This window comes from Pseudophryne corroboree, chromosome 6, assembly GCF_028390025.1.
Source record: "Pseudophryne corroboree isolate aPseCor3 chromosome 6, aPseCor3.hap2, whole genome shotgun sequence".
NCBI classification, from domain to species: domain Eukaryota; kingdom Metazoa; phylum Chordata; class Amphibia; order Anura; family Myobatrachidae; genus Pseudophryne; species Pseudophryne corroboree.
Window position 1 is genome coordinate 419,639,998 of NC_086449.1, and position 27,380 is coordinate 419,667,377.

General features: G+C 48.3%; 1 protein-coding gene and 1 long non-coding RNA gene across 2 annotated transcripts in view; one reads left to right on the forward strand and one right to left on the reverse strand.

Annotated features, from left to right (window-relative positions):
- Positions 1-12,671, reverse strand: part of GNAI1 (G protein subunit alpha i1) — a 240,288-nt gene extending 227,617 nt beyond the window's left edge. Inside the window, exon 1 of the mRNA XM_063926950.1 lies at positions 12,045-12,671. Coding sequence (XP_063783020.1) covers positions 12,045-12,162 — 118 coding nt within the window. The 5' untranslated portion in view covers positions 12,163-12,671. The remainder of the gene's footprint in view (positions 1-12,044) is intronic.
- The window catches only part of LOC134932487 (uncharacterized), a 41,701-nt gene continuing 26,820 nt past the window's right edge, over positions 12,500-27,380 (forward strand). The window contains exon 1 of the long non-coding RNA XR_010179367.1: positions 12,500-12,650. This is a non-coding gene — a long non-coding RNA (uncharacterized LOC134932487). The remainder of the gene's footprint in view (positions 12,651-27,380) is intronic.

Here is a 27,380-nt window from a genome sequence, read left to right on the forward strand (position 1 = left end):
GATCCAGGGACAGGTAAAACCACCTTTTTAGACAGTCTGGAGACAGATGCGTCCACAATGGGTGGGTTAACCCATTTTTTCCTATCTTACTCAGGGAAGGGAAAAGCAACCAAAACCCTTTTTGGGATCTGGAATTTTTCTCCAGGTTTTCCCAGGATTTTTCAAATATAGCATTTAATTCTTTAGACGCAGGGAAGGTTAGCGAGGCTTTCTTATTGTCAGTGAAGTAAGCCTCCTCAACCTGCCCCATCACCGTCTGCAGTATCAGAATCTGTATCTGTGTCATCTTGCATGATTTGGGCAAGTGCACGTTTCTGTTGGAACATGCTAGGAGATTTTGCAGGAATAGGGACAGAGCCTGACCAAACTGCCATAGACTTCAACACCTGAGTTTCAGTCTCAGTATTAGCTTCAACAATGGAGATCTGAGGCAAAGCTTTTCAATCCTGTGTACATGGAATGGATCCCTCCTGAGAGGAAACATCTTCTGCAGCATATGACAGAGAGACCCTAGACATGGCTATGTGAGATAGTAAACACCTACACACACACACACACACACAGGGAAATGTCAGACAGTTCCCCCCCCCAAGCATGCCACAGAGAGATTGGAGCCAACCCCCACACAGCGCTTTTTCAGTTAGAACTGAACACACTACCAGCGCTGTCCGTGTACCTTAAAAAGCTACACAGACTTTACACAGCCTCCCCCCCCCCCCCTTCTACAACCCCCTGGTACCGTACAAGGCAGCTGGAGTTGATCTGGAGGGACAGCTATCCCAGTCAGCACTTCTGCAGGCAGGAAAATGACGCTGAACGCTGCTGTGTCCACTCTGAGGAGAAGCTCCGCCCCATTTCATGGCGCTGTCTTCCCACTCTTCTGAAGATTATACTGGCCTGAGGAAAAGTGCTGGCAGCGATCCTGGGACCCAGACAGGCTTGGTGGTCAGTGTAGGCGCCGGCTCAGGCCGCCCCTCACAGCGCCGCACTATGTACCGCTGAGTCCCGGAGCGCAATTAGTACTGCGATCCCTACCCTGTTGCCGTCATCTTCACACCGGCTCCCCGCTTGCCAGGGGGGGCGGTGACTAACTGGCCACTGATCTTCTGGCTGTGTAAGGGGGTGGTGGCATGCTGCTGGAGTGAGCGATTCCCTGTGGCGGGGAACGTTCGATCCCCTCAGGAGCTCAGTGTCCTGTCAGCGGAGATAGTGGCTCAAACCCCACTGGGCGGACACTACTCCCCCTCTTAGTCCCTCGAAGCAGGGAGGCTGTTGCCAGCAGCCTTCCTGTGCCTAAACTCTATTTAAAATAATAAAACTAAAAAGAACTCCTATGGAGCTCCCCTAGCTGTGACCGGCTCCTCCGGGCACATTTTCTAAACGGAGTTTGGTAGGAGGGTCATAGAGGGAGGAGCCAGCCCACACTCTCAAACTCTTAAAGTGCCAATGGATCCTAGTGGACCTGTCTATATCCCATGGTACTAATGTGGACCCCAGCATACTCTAGGACGTAAGAGAAAAAAAAAAAAAAGACGCCCGATATTAGATGCTGGCTGACTCACAACAGGCATTTTCGGCTGCATGGCGTATTGAGGCAAGCTGTATGAGGACACATCTGTATTGGTCTACTATACACTAGTCCACTAAAGTTATAAATACGCATAGAGTGTTTTCCTGTAAAAGGTGGATGAACTGGACGTGAAGTCAATTCAACAGCCGCAAGTCAGCTTGCAGCATGACTAAGCCTGGCCATGTGCTGTACTTACTGTAGCTCCAAAATCGCTCATATTTGTTTGCAGCTTACAAAAATCTGTGAATCCAGGTGCTGTTACAACAGCACTTCACCTCACACCTACCTACCGTAGCTGAAACAACCCCTGCTTTACATTTACGCACACTAAACTTTTTTTTATCTACTGTAGAACAATGTTTGTGCACTAAAAATAAATGAACAAAACCCTTAAAATAAATGTGAAAAAATAATAAACAACATCAAAAGAAAAAATGTAAAGCAGACCACACATTCTGTTCAGCCATAGTGCCCTGCTAAAGCAGCCTGCCCGGTGCCATCCACCTGTGGGCTGCATTGGAAAGGTTGCAGTGTAGTGATCACCGCCGGAGAATAGATGCCATGCGCATGGTTTATATTCACAGAGGGGTGAGCTTGGAGGAAGCCCAGCACCTCTATAATTGCTGGGCATGCTCACAAGAATGACGCACACTGGAATGTGCCCCCCTCACTGACAAGCTTCGACTCTTTATGGGCAACCGCATGCCTGCACCTCAGCACCCTGCCCACATCCTAGCGGGAATACTAATGTAGGTAGTAAATTTGGACAACAACTGGCTGTCCTGCTCTCAGGCAGAGTGGCTGCAAATATTGCACTGACAATACACACATCATCAGAACGGGTGTAGTATGGTATGCCGGCGGCCGGGGTCCCGGCAACCAGCATACCGGCGCCGGAAGCCCGACCGCCGGCATACAGACAGCGTGGCGAGCGCAAATGAGTCCCTTGCGGGTTCGCTGCGCTCGCCACGCTGCGTGCACGGTGGCGCGCTACGCTATTTATTCTCCCTCCAGGGGGGTCGTGGACCCCCACGGGGGAGAATATCTGTCGGTATGCAGGCTGTCGGGATTCCAGCGCCGGTATACTGTGCTCCGGGATCCCGTCAGTCGGCAACCTGAAGACCACCCATCAGAACAAGTATCTGCTCTTGCCATGTGGCAATCAGGAGACCTCCACATTGGTTTCTCACTAGTCTAAAGGATAGTCTTCACACTAGTCTGTTTTTCCTAGGTGCCTGCTCGATTTGTAAAGGGCCCGAATGCGTCCTGACCCTTTAGCAGCACCCTGCTAAAACAGCCTACCGTTGCCGCCATGCACAGCATCTATTCACATTAACTGGAGAGCTTGGGGGTACCCCACACCCCCATCAGTGACATCACAGCTGGAGCACACCCCCATTAATGACACTGAGGGGCCGGACTGCCCCCAACAGTGACGCCGGCAGAGCAGTGCAACTCCCTGGATAGCCACACTCCATTACCCTCTACCTGCCTGGCACCTCCGCACCCTGCCCTAATCGCTGGTGATGGGGGGGAAAGGGGGGGGGGAGACACTAAAGAAAACAGGGCCTAATTCAGACCTGTTCACTCGCTAATACCCCTTTCACACAGCCCAAAATACATGGACGCGCATCAACCCGGGAAATTTCTCGGTGTGAAAGGGTACAGGGACAAAAACACGGGATTTCTGTCCCCGCATTTCAACCCTGCAATCGACCAGGGTTGGTCCCGGGATGATCCCGGAACCTGGTCAGTGTGAACGGTGCAGGGACATGTCCCGCCTTCCCGGGTTGCCTATACTGATGCGGATTGGCTCTTCAGGGCACTTCCTGGTCTTGTTTTTTTTCTCTGTGGCGCGCAGAGGATGCACAGCAGCGTGGAGGCAGGTACTGTCAGCACTGTGGCACATCATGTCTTGGACAAATGCTGAGGTGAGGGAGCTTTTAAGTATCAGAGGGGAGGAGGAGATCCGGCGCCAAGTCACAGGCACTGTAAAGGATGCCCAGATTTACCACAACATAGCGAAGATGCTGGTCTCGCGGAGCATAATCCGTAACCAACAACAAGTGGCAAATAAACTGAAATCGCTGAAAAAGCAGTTTAATCGCATCCATGACCACAACAGGAACAAAAGTGGTGTTGCAAGGCGCAACTGGATGTTTTATGATCAATGTGCATCTATTTTTGGCAGCACTGCGCTCACTGACCCCATCAGCCTGTCATCCTCCAGCACAGCCACTCCCTCACCCTTTGTGGTTGCTGATGAGCGAGTCCAGCATGGAAAGTACCCAATGTGGGCCACCATCATCATCGCCCATACTATTCCCAGATGACCCTGGCCACCCCGATCTGGAGTCATCTGTCAACCAGACTGATGACAATATACCCAACATCAGTGCGGAAGCTGTGATTGGGGAGGAAACAAATGTGGATGCGACACTCCAGCCAAACCCCCCTGTGATGCACACCAATAGTAAGTATATGTGCTTGCTTAGAATTATTTATGCATAAAAAAGCCGTATTGCTTTGAACATTAATTCTGCACTATATGACACCGTAACTGCCCACAATTAAGTTTATTCTGTAGAGTTTACAGTGTATCTAGTGAAGGTGCCCCTTTTATTCCCCTTGCAGTATATACAGTTCCCAAGAGGAGACGCAGAGCCACCAAAGTGGAGCTTGCTGCACGGGCAATGACCTCTGTACTGGTTGCAGAACTGCACGACATGGATACCAACATGCAGCACCAGGAGGATGCCCGCCAACTCCGTTTTATAGAGGCAGAAAGAGAGCTGCAGCAATCCTTCATTACACAGATAATGGGACACCAAGAACGCCAATACCAAGAGCGGCAGTTTCAGTTCATGGAACGCTTCTTGCCACACAATCAGGGCCACAATATGTACCCACATAACCACCCCAACCAGGCCCTCCCTGTCCCAGAGCACAGTTATCCATTGTATTCTCGAGGCCACTACTATGACCCCCTAACCATAAGGGCATTTCTAATGGCATTCTTCCTAAAATTAAGGCCCATCCCGGGTTCTGTATAAAAGGTGCAGACCCGGGATGTCTCGGCTCCAAATGCTGGTGTGAAAGGTGCCAACCCGGGAATGTCCCTGCATGAGCCCGTGGCAGAATTCCCGGGTTTAGTCCCTGCATTTCTTGTGTGAAAGGGGTATAAGGGTTTTGTTGCAGTCCTGCGTTCTCATATTGGCAACCCATAGGGGAGTGTATTTTCGCTTTGCAAGTATGCGAACACATGTGTAGCAGAGCTGTACAAACAGATTTTGTGAAGTCTCTGAATCGCCCAGGACTTACTCAGCTGCTGCGAACACTTCAGCCTGTCCGGGATCGGAATTGACGTCAGGAACCCTCCCTGCAAACGCATGGACACGCCTGCGTTTTTCCAACCACTCCCAGAAAACGGTCAGTTGACACCCACAAACGGCTTCTTCCTGTCAATCTCCTTGCGAACGCCCGTGCAAATGGATTCTTCGCACAAACCCATCGCAGCGATCCGCTTCGTACCAGAGCGACGTGCCTACGCATTGCGGTGCATGCGCAGTTTAGACCCGATTGCCCGCTGTACGAAAACGCAGTTAGCGATCAGGTCTGAATTAGACCCATAATTCTAAGAACTAACAGGTTTTTATACTTTGGCAGAGAAAACTGTAAAAAATAATAATAGTTAAAAATGACTACACTATTTGGAGGGAAGATATTACAGACCAGGCCTGGCCAACCTGTGGCTCTCTAGCTGCTGTGAAAATTAAAGTCCCAGCATGCTTTACCAGCTGACAGGTGAGAAGGCCTGATGTACAGTATGGGCTGTTTTACACTACCCGCTTTGTGTCATCCGGCAGAGTCTTTCACACACAACGGCTTTTAGCCGTGCATGCGCAGCAGCAGACACAGCTTGAAACAAAAAAACGTTGTGTGTGAAAGTTCCCATTCACATACACGGTTCACTGCATACAAGGACAGCACGGCCCGGCAGCTGGACTTTTCAGTGGATATTTCCGGCTGCAACCCGGAAGCCGTGCGAAAGCACCCTACACTTTACATTATTAATTACAATACCGGCATGGGAAAAAGCCATCCGGCTTTTTCCCGGCCGGCAAAAAGCCAACGCGTGTGTAATAGCCCTATATCTTCTTACATTAACACTTCAAATAAAACTACAGTTTAACCCATAAGTTCTCAAACTCTGTCCACAGGACCCCAAGAGTAATGAACCTGTGCACCTTCTACAGATGTGCCCTCATACTGTACATCACTGCTGCAGTCTTGTCAAATGGTCCATCTCGGCACACCAGGTCCCATGAGAGTCTGCTAGTGTTGGGCGCCTTGTCTTAGCCATAATGTGATGTAACTAGGATGCACCAGGAGACTCTGCTGATTAATTTGATATTCAACACTTTTATATCTGTGTCCGACATAGAGCACAATGGAACTTGGCATGGCAAAAAAACTCAGCAGTTGCATAGTAGCACTTGTCTGCAGATTCAGAGACTCTGTTGCACACAAGTGCATGAAATAAATCAGTACAGTTTTCTGGTGTATCCAAGTCACATTCGGCTACGACTAAAACACATTTTTACCAAAACGACACCAGATTATTATCCTAAATAGCCAGCACATAATCTAACATCTCAAGTTCTATCATTGTATAGTAATGTAAACATTTTTCTTCATTTTACAAGACATTTTATTGCATATTACTGTAAAAGTGTTTAATGGTGGTTTAAAAAAAAAAAAAAAAAAAAAAAAAAAGATACACCTTTAAGCATGACTTCAATTTAATTATATTTTATAATATAATAAATTCAAATCTCTACAAGTGTACCAGCATATACCTCCCGCTCTACTCCACACTCATCTGATTCCTGTATGCAGAAGAGCAACATTTCATATATTTACACAGCAGGTATGGTTATTATCTAGATCAGTGCTTCCCAAACTCACCACAGGTTACTTAACTAGTGCCTAAATCACTTTGATTAGCCATTTGTGCTGAGCCATGGATATACAGGTATTTAAAACCTTGACCGTTAGGGGTCCTTGGGGATCGACTTTGGGAAACACTGACCTAGATCTTAACACAAACCAAGAATGTTCTGACCTGATAGATTCTTTAAGTAACTGACCAAAAATCAATACTATACCACAGTTTAAATATGTATTTATATTATAGTAAGGAAGACGCTCAGTGAACGTTTAGTGCAGAGGTTCTCAAACTCGGTCCTCGGGAGCCCACACAGTGCATGTTTTGCAGGTCTCCTCACAGAATCGCAAGTGAAATAATTAGCTCCACCTGTGGACCTTTTAAAATGTGTCAGTGAGTAATTAATACACCTGAGCACCTGCTGGGTTACCTGCAAAACATGCACTGTGTGGGCTCCCGAGGACAGAGTTTGAGAACCTCTGGTTTAGTGTATGCAGATGCTCATGTCTGCGACCCAGTCTCTTAGCAGTAACTTTAGTGTATACAGACGCAGCGGCCCATGCTGCGACAGAGTCCCCTCGTGGTAGCGTCTGAGACGGAAGTGAGGTAAACAGTTCATGGCGGGAGACGCACGGTAACTGGTCATGAACTGGGGGCAGGGGCGACCAGGAGAGCGTCTGACATCAACCCTAGGGATAGCAGCCTCAAACTATTCCTGGCGCCTTATGATCCCTAGAGCCTAGCGCTAGGGCACCCGTGGTGATGGCGCACCAGCTACTGTTTGGTAGTCTCCTCCCAAATCAGTGCGGCTGTGTCCGTATTCCCCCTCTAAGCGAAACCGATGCCTTACCTTCTCCCCGTGCTCCGGCCACAGCCTGGTAACGTCTGCTAGACCTGCTAGTAACATCCGACACAGATGCCCGTCGAGACAGCACTTGTACCGTGGGTAAGCGTTGTTGCGACCCAGCGGAGAGTTGTTGGAGCGACTCTTTCCAATATGCGTGTAAGACGCTGTTAGGAAAGATCACTCAAAAAATAGTTAGACTATAAAAATAAATCAAATTTAAAGCTTAGGGCTGCCAAACACAGCAGCCCTGTGACCGTGGTCATACTCCTGCCACACCAAACAAAAAACTGATTAGACCGAGTCGGTGGGCGGGATTATATGGACGAGCCCGGTGCATCCTGGGAGGCCACAAAGCTTGTGATCGACTTGGTGCCAATCCGCTGACGCTCCAGCATATCCCAATGTTATTCTGTGGATAACCTGTGGACCCAGCCAGAGAAATGTTACTGCCACAAAAGTTTTAATTTTCTATTTAGGGGGACATCAAGGGGTCTATTCATGTAGAAAACGAAAACAGAATTGCTACTTATCACTATACATCGACTCGCTTCGATGCGATGTATAGCTGTGATAAGTAGCAATTCATGTATACTTACCCTTCCGACGATGCGCTGCGGTGTCTGGGGCTCCTGCGGTGAGGTCATCTCCAGCGGTCCTTCCCAGCGAAGCACGGGGTCCAGCGGCGGGTCCCTTTGCGCATGCGCAGGGTGTTGACCTCCTGGCAGGCCGCAGTGGTTGCTGGGAGGTCGGGGGGCGGAGCCAGCGCGAGGTGCAGAGCAGCGATCAGGGAAGCATTGAGCTTCCCTGCCGTCTCCGCACCACAGTTCAGGTTACGCCGTCCTGAGATGGCGAACCTGAACTCCATGGAGAAGCGGAAAGCAGAGCTTTCCGCACCTTCATGAATCGCACTCACCATACAAAGGTATGGTGATGCGATTCAGCCACAGAGCGGGGGTGCCGCTGGGGAAGTCAGGGACTTCTCCACGGTAACCCGCTCTGTGAATTGCGGTAAGCAGAGAAAAGCCCTGTTTAACGCAAAACAGGGCTTTTCTCTGCTGCATGAATAGACCCCTAAATCATCTGCGGTAATTTACCAAGGCTAACTGACCTATCCAATTAGCCCCAAAAGCAGTCACTCATCAGGGATTTTTTTCACCTGCCCGAAGCAGGCAGGAAAAAAAAAATCCCCGATATCAGCTGCGTTTTTTTTGCAGCTGTGATCGCAAAAACTCACAGATCAAGGAACGTATCACGGATCCTGTGTGTTTTGGGCCAAATTGGAACATTTCGGGCGGAAAAAACACAGGGGTTGATTGAATTTTGCTGACAAAAAATATCACGAAAAATGCCGGGACTGATTGAATTCCACCCAAAGTCTGTTTTATCATCAATAACTGTATTTTTCTATTTAAGAACCACTGTGTGAGTTATGATGATACTGGTAATAAGAATTTAGCCGGCAGCATTTGATATTATTAATTATGCACAATTTATTTTAGCTTAACTTGTTTCACGTTACATTAACTACTTAATAAACAGGCACTTGAAACATTTAATTAAAGATAAACAAACAAATGTAATACAAAAACAAAATGTCCCTACACATTACAATATATTTCTACATCAATTCACTCTACTGGGCCTCTACATCTACAGGATGATTCCGATAATCAAAATGGTTCATGTTAAATAATACTAATCGCTAATTCCGATCATTTTTGGACCAGAATGAAGAATTTCCAAACACGCTGGATTTTCACGAGACCCCGAACTAGCCATCGGCAGAAAGGGGAATTGCCCAGATAATTGATGTATGGGACCCACAAGCTATGGAGATTTAAATATTTATCTATGTCCTCAAGAAAAGTGAACCTATAAACCTCATGAAAGAATATTTTAATTCAAATATCAAAGTGAACCTATAAACCTCATGAAGGAATATTTTAATTCAAATATCATGTAATGAAAACATACCAATGTACAGTACATATGTTTATGCTAAAGCAAAAAACCTAATTAGTATAAGCTAATACGTCACTTTTTATCACTGGAGGTCATTTAGTCCTGAACTGCTGTACCATCTGGTCTGACTAACTTTACTAGGTAACCGTGCTTACAGAATATACACTCAAAACACATAATATGGTCATTATTGCATTTTTTTTTCTCTAAAAAATAAATAAATACATAAATATTAAAATATGTATAGTAATTTCTGTATTTCCACTGCAAATCCCCACTAGAAAACCACTTATTTAGGAGATAAGGCATTTCACGTCAAAAGATTTGCAACAACATATGGTTAAATATGTTTAGAGTGCAATTTCCAGGTAGAACAAACAAATGGCACCAATATGTGTAACTCCAGTAACTACAGGATACTGGCACCTTTGTGTCGGTTGTATTTATAAAAGCATTTAGTGAATTTGACAGATTTTTCCTAATTAAAACATTCACATAATAGGTAAACCATAATTCAGCCAATGTACTGGAGGGTAGGATCATTTGTTAATTTCTGTGGGCGTAGAAATCACAGATAATTGGACAGTTTTCTAAAATCAAAGGACAATAAAGCAAACAGCATAGCTTGTTTAAAATGAGGATGTGCAACAGGTTATTTTGTGTGCAGTCAAATCATTCATGAGCTGCAGGTTTACACAGAGAGAACATTAAGAAAAGTCACTAAAAAAGGGTTAGTGATCCTTATAGTAAGCAACTGGCATTGTTACTTCATGACTTGATGAAAACACTATGACACAAATAGTGGAAACTTTTAGGATCCATACGTAAACTTCATTTACATATAATCTTCCAAACTTATAAATATTAAAGGATTTATGTAACATGACATTCCCTAGATGCAGTCTAGAATGAAAGATTTAAAAATAAAAATATTTCCCAAGATTCAAAGCAAGAAGGGTGGTTGGTTGTTTTTTTTTCTCTAAGGTCACAAAATTGAGGAAGCAGTTTCCAGATGGATATAGAGGTAATGGTCAGGTCTAAGCTACAGCAACTACAAAGATGCAGTGTTAACCAACGATAAGATAACTCACCAAAAAGTCAACTCACCAATTCTACAACTATGAGTCGCACACAAAACAAGAGATTCTTTTAAAAACCAACAGCCTCCCACAAAAGAATAAAAATAAGTTTGAATGTCAGCGATATATAGATTTAATAACTATTGATCCATTTAATTATGTCCCCTAGATACCAATTTGTATAACCATATATACAACACTGACATTTCTTTTCAACAAATCAGTAGCTAGGGAATGTAATGGAGAAGCATGTATTGCATTATGCGACTATGGCAGAAGGGCCCAAATGTATTAAGCTTTAACAAGAGTGGAGATGGATATTTAAAAAATAAATAAATAAAATAAAAATAAAATGACCAGCCAATCAACTTCCTAAAATTTTTCAAACACAGCCTGTGACATGACACTTAGGGGTCTATTCATGTAGAAAACGAAAACATAATTGCTACTTATCACTCTACATCGCATCTCTTCGATGCGATGTATAGCTGTGATAAGTAGCAATTCATGTATACTCACCCTTCCGACGATGCGCTGCGGTGTCTGGGGCTCCTGCGGTGAGGTCTTCTCCAGCGGTCCCTCCCTGCGATGCGCGGAGTCCAGCGGCGGGTCCCTTTGCGCATGCGCAGCTTGATGACCTCCCGGCAGGCCGCAGTGGTTGCTGGGAGGTCGGGGGGCGGAGCCAGCACGAGGTGCCGAGTAGCGTTCAGGGAAGCATTGAGCTTCCCTGACGTCTCCGCACTGCAGTTCAGGTTACGCCGTCCTCAGATGGCGAACCTGAACTCCATGGAGAAGCGGAAAGCAGAGCTTTCCGCACCTTCATGAATTGCACTCACCATACAAAGGTATGGTGATGCGATTCAGGCACAGAGCGGGGGTACCGCTGGAGAAGTCAGAGACTTCTCCACGGTAACCGGCTCTGTGAATTGCGGTAAGCAGAGAAAAGCCCTGTTTAACGCAAAACAGGGCTTTTCTCTGCTGCATGAATAGACCCCTTAGGAGTTGACTGGCTGGTACTTTATCACTCTTTATCCATCCCCACTTTATCTCTTGTTAAAGCATAATTCATTTGGGCCAAGGTTTCTTACCGTACAGTAGTTCAAAACTAGCTGTCACTTAGATTTGCCTACAGCATCTAAACTTTACATGATGACTTCCATATGAGCAAGAAGAAGCCCGAATGCGGCTGCAGCACATGACATTAGTGAGGATCATTGACATGTACAGTGTACACTGGGGAAACACTGCAATGATAAGAACAGGTTAGATCCACAACCACTCACTATATTCTGCAATGAAACACCTTTGATGAACTGGGGAATTGCACACACCACCCCATGTCACCCAGCACAGCTGTGATGCTGCAGGTAGACAGGCGGTTGATGCAGGACAGGTTGCGGTGCCGCACCCTCCCCGTGTGTCACCCCTCAGAGTAAATCACAGCGGTGGCTGCAGCGGTCAGAGGCCTGCAGGCGTGCAGTGTGGAGGGACGCAGGCCTCCCTGACAACAAAGGGGATGGCGGAGGGTGGGGATGAGGTGATCTATGGGAATGCCTCCACAGCTGACCGGCCACTGGGGAGGGATATGTACATGCACACTGGAGTTAGGTTACTACTATCAACAGGGAACATGCATACCGAGCAGCAGTAACTTGACCTCCCGGGCAGCCTTCTCTCCATCCTCCCTCAGGTTCCTGTCGATCATCTTACTCCTCTCCACCGCCGCCTTATCCTCCGCACTCAGCGTACATCCCATGGCGACAGCGCTGCTGGGACACTCTGCGGCGCAGACACACGGCCAGGGAGGCTCCGCTCGCCTCTGCTCCTTGGTGGGGGAAAGTAGCCGAGCTGGATGGGGACAGGCGCGGGATAGCGAGTTGCTGGGGTCGCTGTATGTGCGGTCTCCGGGGACGAGCTGTGCGGCAAATGAGGGCTAATGATGCTGCGGAGCCGGCCAGACGCGCACTCCCCAGGCTCCGGCTGCCACAGCTGCTGCTTTCCTCCCCGAGCGTCGCTCACTCGTCTCTCCTCTACACTGATGACGGCGAGCGGCACCGCGCATGCGCTAAGCCCCTGCCTACACACCCCAAGGGTATCGTCTTCCACTAGCTACAGTGCCCGGATGGAACAAGCAGCTCGCTCCACGCCCCCCTATCGCTATTGGATGGGGAGATGTATACGCAGCCTCTTTCCACTGCTTCGCTGCCAGGCCAACGGAACAGCGGGGTAATACGAGGAGGGCGGGTAAGAGTCTCATGGTTAGGAAATGGTTACACTAACGGGCGGTCGAAGTGACGTCAGAGCGCGGTGCGTCTATATAACGCGAGGGGGGCGCGGCGTATTATTTGAAAAAAAAAAAAAACAACAACAAAAAAAACGAGTGTTTGCGTTAACGGCTGCACGGGAGGGCGAGCGCTGGCCACGTGGTGTGATAATACCACCACCTATACGCCCCTGTCCGCACAGCGAGGCAGTGCTGGGTATGCTCGCACGCCTGCTTATCACAGAGCAGCGGCTCCCTGCAATGGCGTGCGTGCTGGCAGCTATGTACAGGACAGGTGATCCCGCACGGAATATATACCCCCTCCGCTATGGCAGCTAGTAGTGCATACCCTCCAACATTTGACACATAAAAACCGGTACAAATTAGAAAAAGGGGCGTGGTCACGGGTAAAGGGGGCGTGGCCACGCCCCTTTTCCTATACTTTCAATGGAAGCTTTTAGAGCCAAAAATAGGTACAGACCATAAAAAAAAGGTACTGTACCTATTAAAAAGGTACAGTTGGAGGGTATGGTAGTGGGGATGCCAGGATATGTACAGGCTGAAGTTAGCTTCTTACTCAGCCTGGTGTGTGTTTACATGTTCCCCAGCAGTCTCCCCTATTCTCTCACATGACCTGAAAGTATCTGCGGGCACTTATTTTATATGTCCCGGCCATGGCTGCATGGATTGCGAGACACTGCTTAAAATCGCTTTGCATAGAGCCGTGTGCAGGGAGCACCAATACTGAGGAGGTAGCGTCTAGATTCTCTTCGCGCTAAGGACCTTTCCCATAACACCCTGGGTCCATGTCACAATCTATTTGGAATAGTAAAGTGTGGCGAGCGAAGCGAGACACCGAGCCCGATGCGTGGCGAGCGTCCAATGCTGCATAGAGAAATACATTTGCCCCAAACGATCGGAGAACGAAGGAGACATTTAGATGCTGTAAGGGCGGAAGTGCTCTCCTGCCCTCTCGTTTTGTCACGTCCAGGTCCTTAGCACGAAGGCAACATAGACACAACCGCCCCGGGCGGCATTAGGGGTGTGGCTTCATACAGGGGGCGTGGTCAGTTACGCCCCCTGTACTGTTGTAGGATGTGCGGTGCGCGATGATGTCATCGCGCACCGCACAGGTCCTCTCCACGAAGGTAAACTAGACGCTAAGCGTCTAGTTCCCTTCGTGGAGAGGACCTTTGCTGTGCGGTGCGCGATGACGTCAACGCGCACCGCACATCATTACAGTGAAGGTCCTCTCCAGGAAGGGAAATTAGACGCGTAGCGTCTAGTTTCCCTTCGCAGCGGGGGGCACCACAGCAGCAGCAGATCTTGCCATGGTGCGGCGCCCTCCAGATGGCGGCGCCCCGGGCAAAAGTCCTGCTTGCCCGAGGCAAGATCCGCTACTGGCTGGCTCCTGTGCAGGATGGCATCCCCAAAGGCAAACAATGCAATGCGTCAGCTATTTCCCTTGAACTCTCAGGCAAACTATATAGTGCATACACACTGTAATCTTGCTAAGGACCAAACACTATATTGTGCAGGTTGTTTGGTCCTTCACGTTATATTGGGTATTTGTGTATAGTGCGTAATTAGTTAATTTTGTCCTTAGCAATATTTGTATAGGTAGGGTCCTTTTTACCTGGGGCACTCATGGATTACACAGGTTCTGTGGCTGATTAAAACCAGCTGAAATGTAGGCTTGTAGTCAGCCACCCACAGAACCTGTGTAATCCATGAGCGTCCCAGGTAAAAGGGATAATATGGTCACCCTAATATAGGACAGAGGGGCAGATTTATTAACCTGGAGAAGGCGTAAAGAAGTGATAAACCAGTGATAAGTGCACCAGCCAGTCAGCTCCTAACTGTCAATTTGCATATTGGAGCTGATTGGCTGGTGCGTTTATCACCTTGCACTTATCACTGGTTTATCACTTCCTTATGCCTTCTCCAGGTTAATACATCTGCCCCACTGTGTGATGTGTTAAGCATCGTTAACAAAATCCTCAGATATGAGCAGCATGGCGGGCTGACCAATACTGAAATAGGTCACGTGATCGGACCGGATAACCGGAAGTGCGGCTTCCACCATTTTTGTTCAGGTCACTCACTAGCAACAATATACATCACGTGACCAGTAGGTCACATGATCGGGACTCAGCATTAGGGATGCAAATACCACCATTTTTGTTATGGTCCTCCGTTTCTTTACCCATAGTAATTTTAAAACAGACAAAACAACAGAAAACATCCCTTTCTAACAGACAATAAATTATATTTCTCTAACGTCCTAGTGGATGCTGGGGACTCCGTCAGGACCATGGGGAATAGCGGCTCCGCAGGAGACAGGGCACAAAAGCAAGCTTTTAGGATCACATGGTGTGTACTGGCTCCTCCCCCTATGACCCTCCTCCAAGCCTCAGTTAGGTTTTTGTGCCCGTCCGAGAAGGGTGCAATCTAGGTGGCTCTCTTAAAGAGTTGCTTAGAAAAAGTTTTTAGGTTCTTTATTTTCAGTGAGTCCTGCTGGCAACAGGCTCACTGCATCGAGGGACTTAGGGGAGAGAATTTCAACTCACCTGCGTGCAGGATGGATTGGATTCTTAGGCTACTGGACACCATTAGCTTCAGAGGGAGTCGGAACACAGGTCTCGCCCTGGGGTTCGTCCCGGAGCCGCGCCGCCGACCCCCTTGCAGATGCTGAAGATTGAAGAGGTCCGGAACCAGGCGGCAGAAGACTTTTCAGTCTTCCTCAGGTAGCGCACAGCACTGCAGCTGTGCGCCATTGTCTGTCAGCACACTTCCCACAGCGATCACGGAGGGTGCAGGGCGCGGGGGGGGCGCCCTGGCAGCAATGTAGAATACCTGTATGGCGAAAAATACATCACATATAGCCCTTGAGGCTATATGGATGTATTTAACCCCTGCCAGACTTCACAATCTCCGGAGAAGAAGCCCGCCGAAAAGGGGGCGGGGCCTATTCTCCTCAGCACACAGCGCCATTTTCCCTCACAGAAAGGCTGAGGGGAAGGCTCCCAGGCTCTCCCCTGCACTGCACTACAGAAACAGGGTTAAAACAGAGAGGGGGGGCACTGATTTGGCGATATACATATATATATTAAATGCTATATGGGAGGAACACTTATATAAGGGTTGTCCCTGTATAATTATAGCATTTTGGTGTGTGCTGGCAAACTCTCCCTCTGTCTCCCCAAAGGGCTAGTGGGTCCTGTCCTCTATCAGAGCATTCCCTATGTGTGTGCTGTATGTCGGTACGTGTGTGTCGACATGTATGAGGAAAATGTTGGTGAGGAGGCGGAGCAAATTGCCTGTAATGGTGATGTCACTCTCTAGGGAGTCGACACCGGAATGGATGGCTTACTTATGGAATTACGTGATAATGTCAACACGCTGCAAGTGGGTTGACGACATGAGACGGCCGGCGAACAAATTAGTACCGGTCCAGGCGTCTCAGACACCGTCAGGGGCTTGTAAAAACGCCCATTTACCTCAGTCGGTCGACATAGACCCAGACACGGACACTGATTTCAGTGTCGACGGTGAAGAAACAAACGTATTTTCCTTTAGGGCCACACGTTAAGGGCAATGAAGGAGGTGTTACATATTTCTGATACTCCAAGTACCACAAAGAAGGGTATTATGTGTGAGGTGAAAAAAACTACCTGTAGTTTTTCCTGAATCAGATAAATTAAATGAAGTGTGTGATGATGCGTGGGTTTCCCCCGATAGAAAATTATTGGCGGTATACCCTTTCCCGCCAGAAGTTAAGGCGCATTGGGAAACACCCCTCAGGGTGGATAAGGCGCTCACATGCTTATCAGAAAAATATCCAAAAAAGTATACACACACATGCTGGTGTTATACTGTGACCAGCGATCGCCTCAGCCTGGATGTGCAGAGCTGAGGTGGCTTGGTCGGATTCCCTGACTAAAAATATTGATACCCTTGACAGGGACAGTATTTTATTGACTATAGAGCATTTAAAGGATGCATTTCTATATATACGAGATGCGCAGAGGGATATTTGCACTCTGGCATCAAGAGTAAATGCGATGTCCATATCTGCAAGAAGATGTTTATGGACACGACAGTGGTCAGGGGATGCAGATTCCAAACGGCACAAAGATGTATTGCCGTATAAAAGGGGAGGAGTTATTTGGGGTCGGTCCATGGGACCTGGTGGCCACGGCAACTGCTGGAAGATCCACCGTTTTTTACCCTAAGTCACATCTCTGCAGAAAAAGACACCGTCTTTTCAGCCTCAGTCTTTTCGTCCCTATAAGATATCTGCCCAGGGATAGAGGAAAGGGAAGAAGACTGCAGCAGGCAGCCCATTCCCAGTAACAGAAGCCCTCCACCGCTTCTACTAAGTTCTCAGCATGACGCTGGGACCGTACAGGACCCCTGGATCCTACAAGTAGTATCAAAGGGGCACAGATTGGAATGTCGAGGCGTTTCCCCCCTCGCAGGTTCCTGTAGTCTGCTGTACCAATGTCCCCCTCCGACAGGGAGGCAGTATTGAAAACAATTCACAAGCTGTATTCCCAGCAGGTGATAATAAAATTACCCCTCCTACAACAAGGAAAGGGGTATTGTTCCACACTATAGGGTGGTACTGAAGCCAGAAGGCTAGGTGAGACCGATTCTAAATCTGAAAAATTTGAACACTTACAAGGGTTCAAATCCAGATGGAGTCACTCAGAGCAGTGATAGCGAACTGGGAACAAGGGGACTATATGGTGTCCCGGGACATCAGGGATGCTTACCTCCATGTCCCAAAATTTGCTTTTCTCACCAAGGGTACCTCAGGTTCGTGGTACAGAACTGTCACTATCAGTGTCAGACGATGCCGTTGGAGTGTCCAAGGCACCCCGGGTCTTTACCAAGGTAATGACCGAAATGAGGATTCGTCTTCAAAGAAAATGGACGACCTCCTGATAAGAACAAGGTCCAGAGAACAGTTGGAGGTCGGAGTAGCACTATCTCAAGTAGTTCTACGACAGCACGGGTGGATTCTAAATATTCCAAAACCGCAGTTGTTCCGACGACACGTCTGCTGGTCCTAGGGATGATTCTGGACACAGTCCAGGAAAAGGGTGTTTCTCCCAGAGGAGAAAGCCAGGGAGTTATCCGAGCTAATCGGGATCCTCCTAAAACCAGGAAAAGTGTCAGTGCATCATTGCACAAGAGTCCTGGTAAAAAATGGTGGCTTATTACGAAGCGCTTCCATTCGGCAGATTTCACGCAAGAACTCTTCAGTGGGATCTGCTGGACAAATGGTCCGGATCGCATCTTCAGATGCATCAGCGGATAACCCTATATCCAAGGACAAGGGTGTCTCTCCTGTGGTGATTACAGAGTGCTCATCTTCTAGAGGGCCACAGATTCGGCATTCAGGATTGGATGCTGGTATCCACGGAGGCCAGCCTGAGAGGCTGGGGAGCAGTCACACAGGGAAAAAATTTCCAGGGAGTGTGATCAAGTCTGGAGAATTCTCTCCACATAAATATACTGGAGCTAAGAGCAAATTTGTAATGCTATAAGCTTAGCAAGGCCTCTGCTTCAAGGTCAGCCGGTATTGATCCAGTGGGATAACATCACGGCAGTCGCCCACGTAAACAGATAGGGCGGCACAAGAAGCAGGAGGGCAGTGGTCAAAACTGCAAGGATTTTTCGCTAGACGGAAAATCATGTGATAGCACTGTCAGCAGTGTTCATTCCGGGAGTGGACGACTGGGAAGCAGACTTCCTCAGCAGGCACGACCTCCACCCGGGAGAGTGGGAACTTCAACGGGAAGTTTTCCGCATGATTGTGAACCGTTGGGAAAGACCAAAGGTGGAAATGATGGCGTCCCGCCCGAACAAAAAACGGGACAGGTATTGCGCCAGGTCACGAGACCTTCAGGCGATAGCTGTGGACGTCCTGGTAACACCGTGGGTGTAACAGTCGGTGTATGTGTTCCCTCTTCTGCTTCTCATAACCAAGGTATTGAGAATTATAAGACGTAGAGGAGTAAGAACTATACTCGTGGCTCCGGATTGGCCAAGAGGGACTTGGTACCCGGAACTTCAAGAGATGCTCACAGAGGACTAATGGCCTCGGGAGCTAAGATGGGATTTGCTTTCAGCAAGAACCATGTCTGTTCCAAGAGGAACCGTGGCATCTGCCTCTAAGAAAGGACCTGCTCCAGCAGGGACCTTGTCTGTTCCAAGACTTACCGCGACTGCGTTTGACGGCATGGCGGTTGAACGCTGGATCCTAAGGGAAAAGGCATTCCGGAAGAGGTCATACCTACCCTGGTCAAAGCCGGGAAGGAGGTGACCGCACAACGTTATCACCACATGTGGTGAAAATATGTTGCGTGGGTGAGGCCAGGAAGGCCCCACGAAAAAATTTCAACTAGGTCGATTTCTGCACTTCCTGAAAACAGGAGTGTCTATGAGCCTCAAATTGGGTCCATTAAGGTTCAAGTTTCGGCCCTGTAGATTTTCTTCCAGAAAAAATTGGCTTCAATTCCTGAAGTCCAGACGTTTGTCAAGGGAGTATTGCATATACAGCCCCTTGTGTGCCTCCAGTGGCACCGTGGGATCTCAACGTAGTGTTGGGATTCCTCAAATCATATTGGTTTGAACCGATCAAATCTGTGGATTTGAAATATCTCACATGGAAAGGGACCATGTTGTGGCCCTGGCCTCGGCCAGGCGATTGTCAGAATTGGGGGCTTTGTCTTAAAAAAAGCTCATATTTGTTTTTCCATTCGGACAGGGCAGAACTGCGGACTCGTCCCCAGTTTCTTCCTAAGGTGGTGTCAGCGTTTCGCCTGAAACAACATATTGTGGTGCCTGCGGCTACTAGGGACTTGGAGGACTCCAAGTTGCTAGACGTTGTCGGGGCCCTAAAAATATATATATATATATATATATATATATATATTTCCAGGACGGCTGGAGTCAGAAAGTCTGACTTGCTGTTTATATTGTATGCACCCCAAAAGATGGGTGCTCCTGCTTCTAAGCAGACTATTGCTCGTTGGATTTGTAGTACAATTCAGCTTGCACAGTCTGTGGCAGGCCTGCCACAGCCAAAATCTGTCAATGCCCATTCCACAAGGAAGGTGGGCTCATCTTGGGCGGATGCCCGAGGGGGTCTCGGCTTTAAAATTTTGCCGAGCAGCTACGTGGTCAGGGGGAACACGTTTGTAAAATTCTACAAATTTGATACCCTGGCTGAGGAGGACCTGGAGTTCTCTCATTCGGTGCTGCAGAGTCACCCGCACTCTCCCGCCCGTTTGGGAGCTTTGGTATAATCCCCATGGTCCTGACGGAGTCCCCAGCATCCACTAGGACGTTAGAGAAAATAAGATTTTACTTACCGATAAATCTATTTCTCGTAGTCCGTAGTGGATGCTGGGCGCCCATCCCAAGTGCGGATTGTCTGCATTACTTGTACATAGTTATTGTTACAAAAATCGGGTTATTATTGTTGTGAGCCATCTTTTTTAGAGGCTACTTCGTTGTTATCATACTGTTAACTGGGTTCAGATCACAAGTTGTACGGTGTGATTGGTGTGGCTGGTTTGGGTCTTACCCGGGATTCAAGATCCTTCCTTATTGTGTACGCTCGTCCGGGCACAGTACCTAACTGAGGCTTGGAGGAGGGTCATAGGGGGAGGAGCCAGTACACACCATGTGATCCTAAAAGCTTGCTTTTGTGCCCTGTCTCCTGCGGAGCCGCTATTCCCCATGGTCCTGACGGAGTCCCCAGCATCCACTACGGACTACGAGAAATAGATTTATCGGTAAGTAAAATCTTATTTTCTCTGACGTCCTAAGTGGATGCTGGGGACTCCGTCAGGACCATGGGGATTAGCGGCTCCGCAGGAGACAGGGCACAAAAGTAAAAGCTTTAGGATCAGGTGGTGTGCACTGGCTCCTCCCCCTATGACCCTCCTCCAAGCCTCAGTTAGATTTTTGTGCCCGGCCGAGAAGGGTGCAATCTAGGTGGCTCTCCTAAAGAGCTGCTTAGAGTAAAAGTTTGTTAGGTTTTTTATTTTCAGTGAGTCCTGCTGGCAACAGGCTCACTGCTACGAGGGACTTAGGGGAGAGAAGTGAACTCACCTGCGTGCAGGATGGATTGGCTTCTTAGGCTACTGGACACCATTAGCTCCAGAGGGAGTCGGAACACAGGTCTCACCCTGGGGTTCGTCCCGGAGCCGCGCCGCCGACCCCCCTTGCAGATGCCGAAAAGTGAAGGTCCAGAAACGGCGGCAGAAGACTCTTCAGTCTTCATAAGGTAGCGCACAGCACTGCAGCTGTGCGCCATTGTTGTCAGCACACTTCATAGCAGCGGTCACTGAGGGTGCAGGGCGCTGGGGGGGGGCGCCCTGGGCAGCAATGATAGTACCTTATTCTGGCTAAAAATACATCACATATAGCCCCTGGGGGCTATATGGATGTATTTAACCCCTGCCAGGTCTCAGAAAAACGGGAGAAGAAGCCCGCCGAAAAGGGGGCGGGGCCTATTCTCCTCAGCACACAGCGCCATTTTCCCTCACAGAAATGCTGGTGGGAAGGCTCCCAGGCTCTCCCCTGCACTGCACTACAGAAACAGGGTTAAAACAGAGAGGGGGGGCACTTATTTGGCGATATGTATATATATATATTAAAATGCTATAAGGGAAAAACACTTATATAAAGGTTGTCCCTGTATAATTATAGCGTTTTTGGTGTGTGCTGGCAAACTCTCCCTCTGTCTCCCCAAAGGGCTAGTGGGGTCCTGTCCTCTATCAGAGCATTCCCTGTGTGTGTGCTGTGTGTCGGTACGTGTGTGTAGACATGTATGAGGACGATGTTGGTGAGGAGGCGGAGCAATTGCCTGAAATGGTGATGTCACTCTCTAGGGAGTCGACACCGGAATGGATGGCTTATTTAAGGAATTACGTGATAATGTCAACACGCTGCATCGGTTGACGACATGAGACGGCCGGCAAACAAATTAGTACCTGTCCAGGCGTCTCAAACACCGTCAGGGGCTGTAAAACGCTCATTTACCTCAGTCGGTCGACACAGACACAGACAAGGACACTGACTCCAGTGTCGACGGTGAAGAAACAAACGTATTTTCCTTTAGGGCCACACGTTACATGTTAAGGGCAATGAAGGAGGTGTTACATATTTCTGATACTACAAGTACCACAAGAAGGGTATTATGTGGGGTGTGAAAAAACTACCTGTAGTTTTTCCTGAATCAGATAAATTAAATGAAGTGTGTGATGATGCGTGGGTTTCCCCCGATAGAAAATTATTGGCGGTATACCCTTTCCCGCCAGAAGTTAGGGCGCGTTGGGAAACACCCTTTAGGGTGGATAAGGCGCTCACACGCTTATCAAAACAAGTGGCGGTACCGTCTCCAGATAGGGCCGCCCTCAAGGAGCCAGCTGAGAGGCTGAAAAATATCCTAAAAAGGTATATACACACATACTGGTGTTATACTGCGACCAGCGATCGCCTCAGCCTGGATGTGCAGCGCTGGGGTGGCTTGGTCGGATTCCCTGACTGAAAATATTGATACCCTTGACAGGGACAGTATTTTATTGACTATAGAGCATTTAAAGGATGCATTTCTATATATGCGAGATGCACAGAGGGATATTTGCACTCTGGCATGAAGAGTAAGTGCGATGTCCATATCTGCCAGAAGATGTTTATGGACACGACAGTGGTCAGGTGATGCAGATTCCAAACGGCACATGGAAGTATTGCCGTATAAAGGGGAGGAGTTATTTGGGGTCGGTCCATCGGACCTGGTGGCCTCGGCAACAGCTGGAAAATCCACCTTTTTTACCCCAAATCACATCTCAGCAGAAAAAGACACCGTCTTTTCAGCCTCAGTCCTTTCGTCCCCATAAGGGCAAGCGGGCAAAAGGCCAGTCATATCTGCCCAGGGATAGAGGAAAGGGAAGAAGACTGCAGCAGGCAGCCCATTCCCAGGAACAGAAGCCCTCCACAGCTTCTGCCAAGTCCTCAGCATGACGCTGGGGCCGTACAAGCGGACTCAAGTGCGGTGGGGGGTCGTCTCAAGAGTTTCAGCGCGTAGTGGGCTCACTCGCAAGTGGACCCCTGGATCCTACAAGTAGTATCCCAGGGGTACAGACTGGAGATTCGAGACGTCTCCCCCTCGCAGGCTCCTGATGTCTGCTTTACCAACGTCTTCCTCCGACAGGGAGGCAGTATTGGAAACAATTCACAAGCTGTATCCCCAGCAGGTGATAATCAAAGTACCCCTCCTACAACAAGGAAAGGGGTATTATTCCACACTATATTGTGGTACTGAAGCCAGACGGCTCGGTAAGACCTATTCTAAATGGGAAATCTTTGAACACTTACATACAAAGGTTCAAATCAAGATGGAGTCACTCAGAGCAGTGATAGCGAACCAGGAAGAAGGGGACTATATGGTGTCCCTGGACATCAAGGATGCTTACCTCCATGTCCCAAATTGCCCTTCTCACCAAGGGTACCTCAGGTTCGTGGTACGGAACTGTCACTATCAGTTTCAGACGCTGCCGTTTGGATTGTCCACGGCACCCCGGGTCTTTACCAAAGTAATGGCCGAAATGATGATTCTTCTTCAAAGAAAAGGCGTCTTAATTATCCCTTACTTGGACGATCTCCTGATAAGGGCAAGGTCCAGAGAACAGTTGGAAGTCGGAGTAGCACTATCTCAAGTAGTTCTACGACAGCACGGGTGGATTCTAAATATCCAAAATCGCAGCCGTTTCCGACGACACGTCTGCTGTTCCTAGGGATGGTTCTGGACACAGTCCAGAAAAAGGTGTTTCTCCCGGAGGAGAAAGCCAGCGAGTTATCCGAGCTAGTCAGGAACCTCCTAAAACCAGGAAAAGTGTCAGTGCATCATTGCACAAGAGTCCTGGGAAAAATGGTGGCTTATTACGAAGCGATTCCATTCGGCAGATTCCACGCAAGAACTTTTCAGTGGGATCTGCTGGACAAATGGTCCGGATCGCATTTTCAGATGCATCAGCGGATAACCCTATCTCCAAGGACAAGGGTGTCTCTCCTGTGGTGGTTACAGAGTGCTCATCTTCTAGAGGGCCGCAGATTCGGCATTCAGGATTGGATGCTGGTGACCACGGAGGCCAGCCTGAGAGGCTGGGGAGCAGTCACACAGGGAAAAAATTTCCAGGGAGTGTGATCAAGTCTGGAGATTTTTCTCCACATAAATATACTGGAGCTAAGGGCAATTTACAATGCTCTAAGCTTAGCAAGACCTCTGCTTCAAGGTCAGCCGGTATTGATCCAGTGGGACAACATCACGGCAGTCGCCCACGTAAACAGACAGGGCGGCACAAGAAGCAGGAGGGCAATGGTAGAAACTGCAAGGATTTTTCGCTGGGCGGAAAATCATGTGATAGCACTGTCAGCAGTGTTCATTCCGGGAGTGGACAACTGGGAAGCAGACTTCCTCAGCAGGCACAACCTCCACCCGGGAGAGTGGGGACTTCATCGGGAAGTCTTCCACATGATTGTGAACCGTTGGAAAAGACCAAAGGTGGACATGATAGCGTCCCGCCTGAACAAAAAACTGGACAAGTATTGCGCCAGGTCAAAAGACCCTCAGGCAATAGCTGTGGACGTTTCTGGTAACACCGTGGGTGTACCAGTCGGTGTATGTCTTCCCTCCTCTGCTTCTCATACCCAAGGTATTGAGAATTATAAGACGTAGAGGAGTAAGAACTATACTCGTGGCTCCGGATTGGCCAAGAAGGACTTGGTACCCGGAACTTCAAGAGATGCTCACACTCATGGCCTCTGCCGCTAAGAAGGGACTTGCTTCAGCAAGTACCATGTCTGTTCCAAGACTTACCGCGGCTGCGTTTGACGGCATGGCGGTTGAACGCCGGATCCTAAGGAAAAAAGGCATTCCGGAAGAGGTCATTCCTACCCTGGTCAAAGCCAGGAAGGAGGTGACCGCACAACATTATCACCACATGTGGCGAAAATATGTTGCGTGGTGTGAGGCCAGGAAGGCCCCATGAAGAAATTTCAACTCGGTCGTTTCCTGCATTTCCTGCAAACAGGAGTGTCTATGGGCCTCAAATTGGGGTCCATTAAGGTTCAAATTTCGGCCCTGTCGATTTTCTTCCAGAAAGAATTGGCTTCAGTTCCTGAAGTCCAGAAGTTTTTCAAGGGAGTACTGCATATACAACCCCCTTTTGTGCCTCCAGTGGCACTGTGGGATCTCAACGTAGTTCTGGGATTCCTAAAATCACATTGGTTTAAACAAATCTGTGGATTTGAAATATATCACAGGGAAAGTGACCATGCTGTTGGCCCTGGCCTCGGCCAGGCGAGTGTCAGAATTGGCGGCGTTTGTCTCAAAAAAGCCCATATCTGATTGTCCATTCGGACAGGGCAGAGCTGCGGACTCATCCCCAGTTTCTCCCTAAGGTGGTGTCAGTGTTTCACCCGAACCAGCTTATTGTGGTACCTGCGGCTACTAGGGACTTGGAGGACTCCAAGTTGCTAGATGTTGTCAGGGCCCTGAAAATATAGGTTTCCAGGACGGCTGGAGTCAGGAAAACTGACTTGCTGTTATCCTGTATGCACCCAACAAACTGGGTGCTCTTGCTTCTAAGCAGACGATTGCTAGTTGGATGTGTAGTACAATTCAGCTTGCACATTCTGTGGCAGGCCTGCCACAGCCAAAATATGTAAATGCCCATTCCACAAGGAAGGTGGGCTCATCTTGGGCGGCTGCCCGAGGGGTCTCGGCTTTACAACTTTGCCGAGCTGATACTTGGTCAGGGGCACACCCTGACTGAGGAGGACCTGGAGTTCTCTCATTCGGTGCTGCAGAGTCATCCGCACTCGCCCACCCGTTTGGGAGCTTTGGTATAATCCCCATGGTCCTGACGGAGTCCCCAGCATCCACTTAGGACGTCAGAGAAAATAAGAATTTACTTACCGATAATTCTATTTCTCGTAGTCCGTAGTGGATGCTGGGCGCCCATCCCAAGTGCGGATTGTCTGCAATACTTGTACATAGTTATTGTTACAAAAATCGGGTTATTATTGTTGTGAGCCATCTTTTCAGATGCTCCGCTGTTATCATGCTGTTAACTGGGTTCAGATCACAGGTTGTACAGTGTGATTGGTGTGGCTGGTATGAGTCTTACCCGGGATTCAAAATCCTTCCTTATTGTGTACGCTCGTCCGGGCACAGTATCCTAACTGAGGCTTGGAGGAGGGTCATAGGGGGAGGAGCCAGTGCACACCACCTGATCCTAAAGCTTTTACTTTTGTGCCCTGTCTCCTGCGGAGCCGCTAATCCCCATGGTCCTGACGGAGTCCCCAGCATCCACTACGGACTACGAGAAATAGAATTATCGGTAAGTAAATTCTTATTTTCTTCAATGCTGAGTCCCGATCATGTGACCTACTGGTCACGTGATGTATATTGTTGCAAGTGAGTGACCAGAACAAAAATGGTGGAAACCGCACTTCCGGTTATCCGGTCCGATCACGTGACCTATTTCAATATTAAAACTGTGGAGGATTCTAAAATAGTGGGGCACGGGAACCGGTATTCCGAACGGGGGGACTTTGGGGATTGTAACTTGTTTAGAAATTAGAGACTGTTTCCTGATATGCCCGATCATGTGACCGGATCGATTTTAATGAGAATGACTGTGGGAGGACTTCCGGGATTCAGTACCCTATTAGTAACATAGGGACGGAACCAATGTTAAAGGAATATCGGGGAAGGAGCTTTGAGGACACCCTGTACAGAGATTGTACTTCCTGTACCCGGAGAATAATAGTATGAATCAAATGAGGGATATTGTGTTTTATGCTAAAACCAAACCTGGAGCACTATAAAAAATGGAATTAGATCTGAGTTGTTATGGGATTTTTATGTTTTATTCTGTTGTAATTTAATTTGTAAATGAGAGTGGCTCCTCCCAGTAATTAAGGGAGACAATTTGAGGGGTATATATACCTGGGATAGGAGGCACTCATAACTATGCCTTGAAAAAGATCAGAATCACTGATTGAAACGCGTTGGTGATGAGAGGGACAGAACGGCGACCTGACCAGACGAGGAGAAGACGGGTGATCCATTCTTGGAGCTGAAATCTTCCCCGGGGATTTTTTGGAACATCTATTGGTTCCTTTTATGTGCACCTTATACTCCGTAAATCTGGTAGAAAGCCACCCTCATAAATGTTCGTATGGATGTAACATCTGTGGATTAATCATCATTTCCTTGCCTGGATATGTTATGACGAATTTTTATTATTAAAAAGCCTGTTTTTAAGAAATATATGCTTATCTGTTATGAGTGAATCACAGGTTGATAAAGTTATATGACTGATATTGCTTGCAAAATATGCTACACTAGATTGCCTTTTCTATTTTTACATGTTTACCTATCTGGACACCACATCTCTCATTAATTAAGAAGAAGTTAGCAGTCATAAAAATTGTTTAGTGTCTACCCAGCTCTAATGGGCCCTACACATATAAAGATCCGCCGCCGAGCTGCCCAACGGCGGATACAGGCGACCCGGCGGTGGGGGGGCAGTGACGGGGGGAGTGAAGTTTCTTCACTCCCCAGTCACCCGGCTCCATTGAAGTGCAGGCAAATATGGACGAGATCGTCCGTGTTGGCCTGC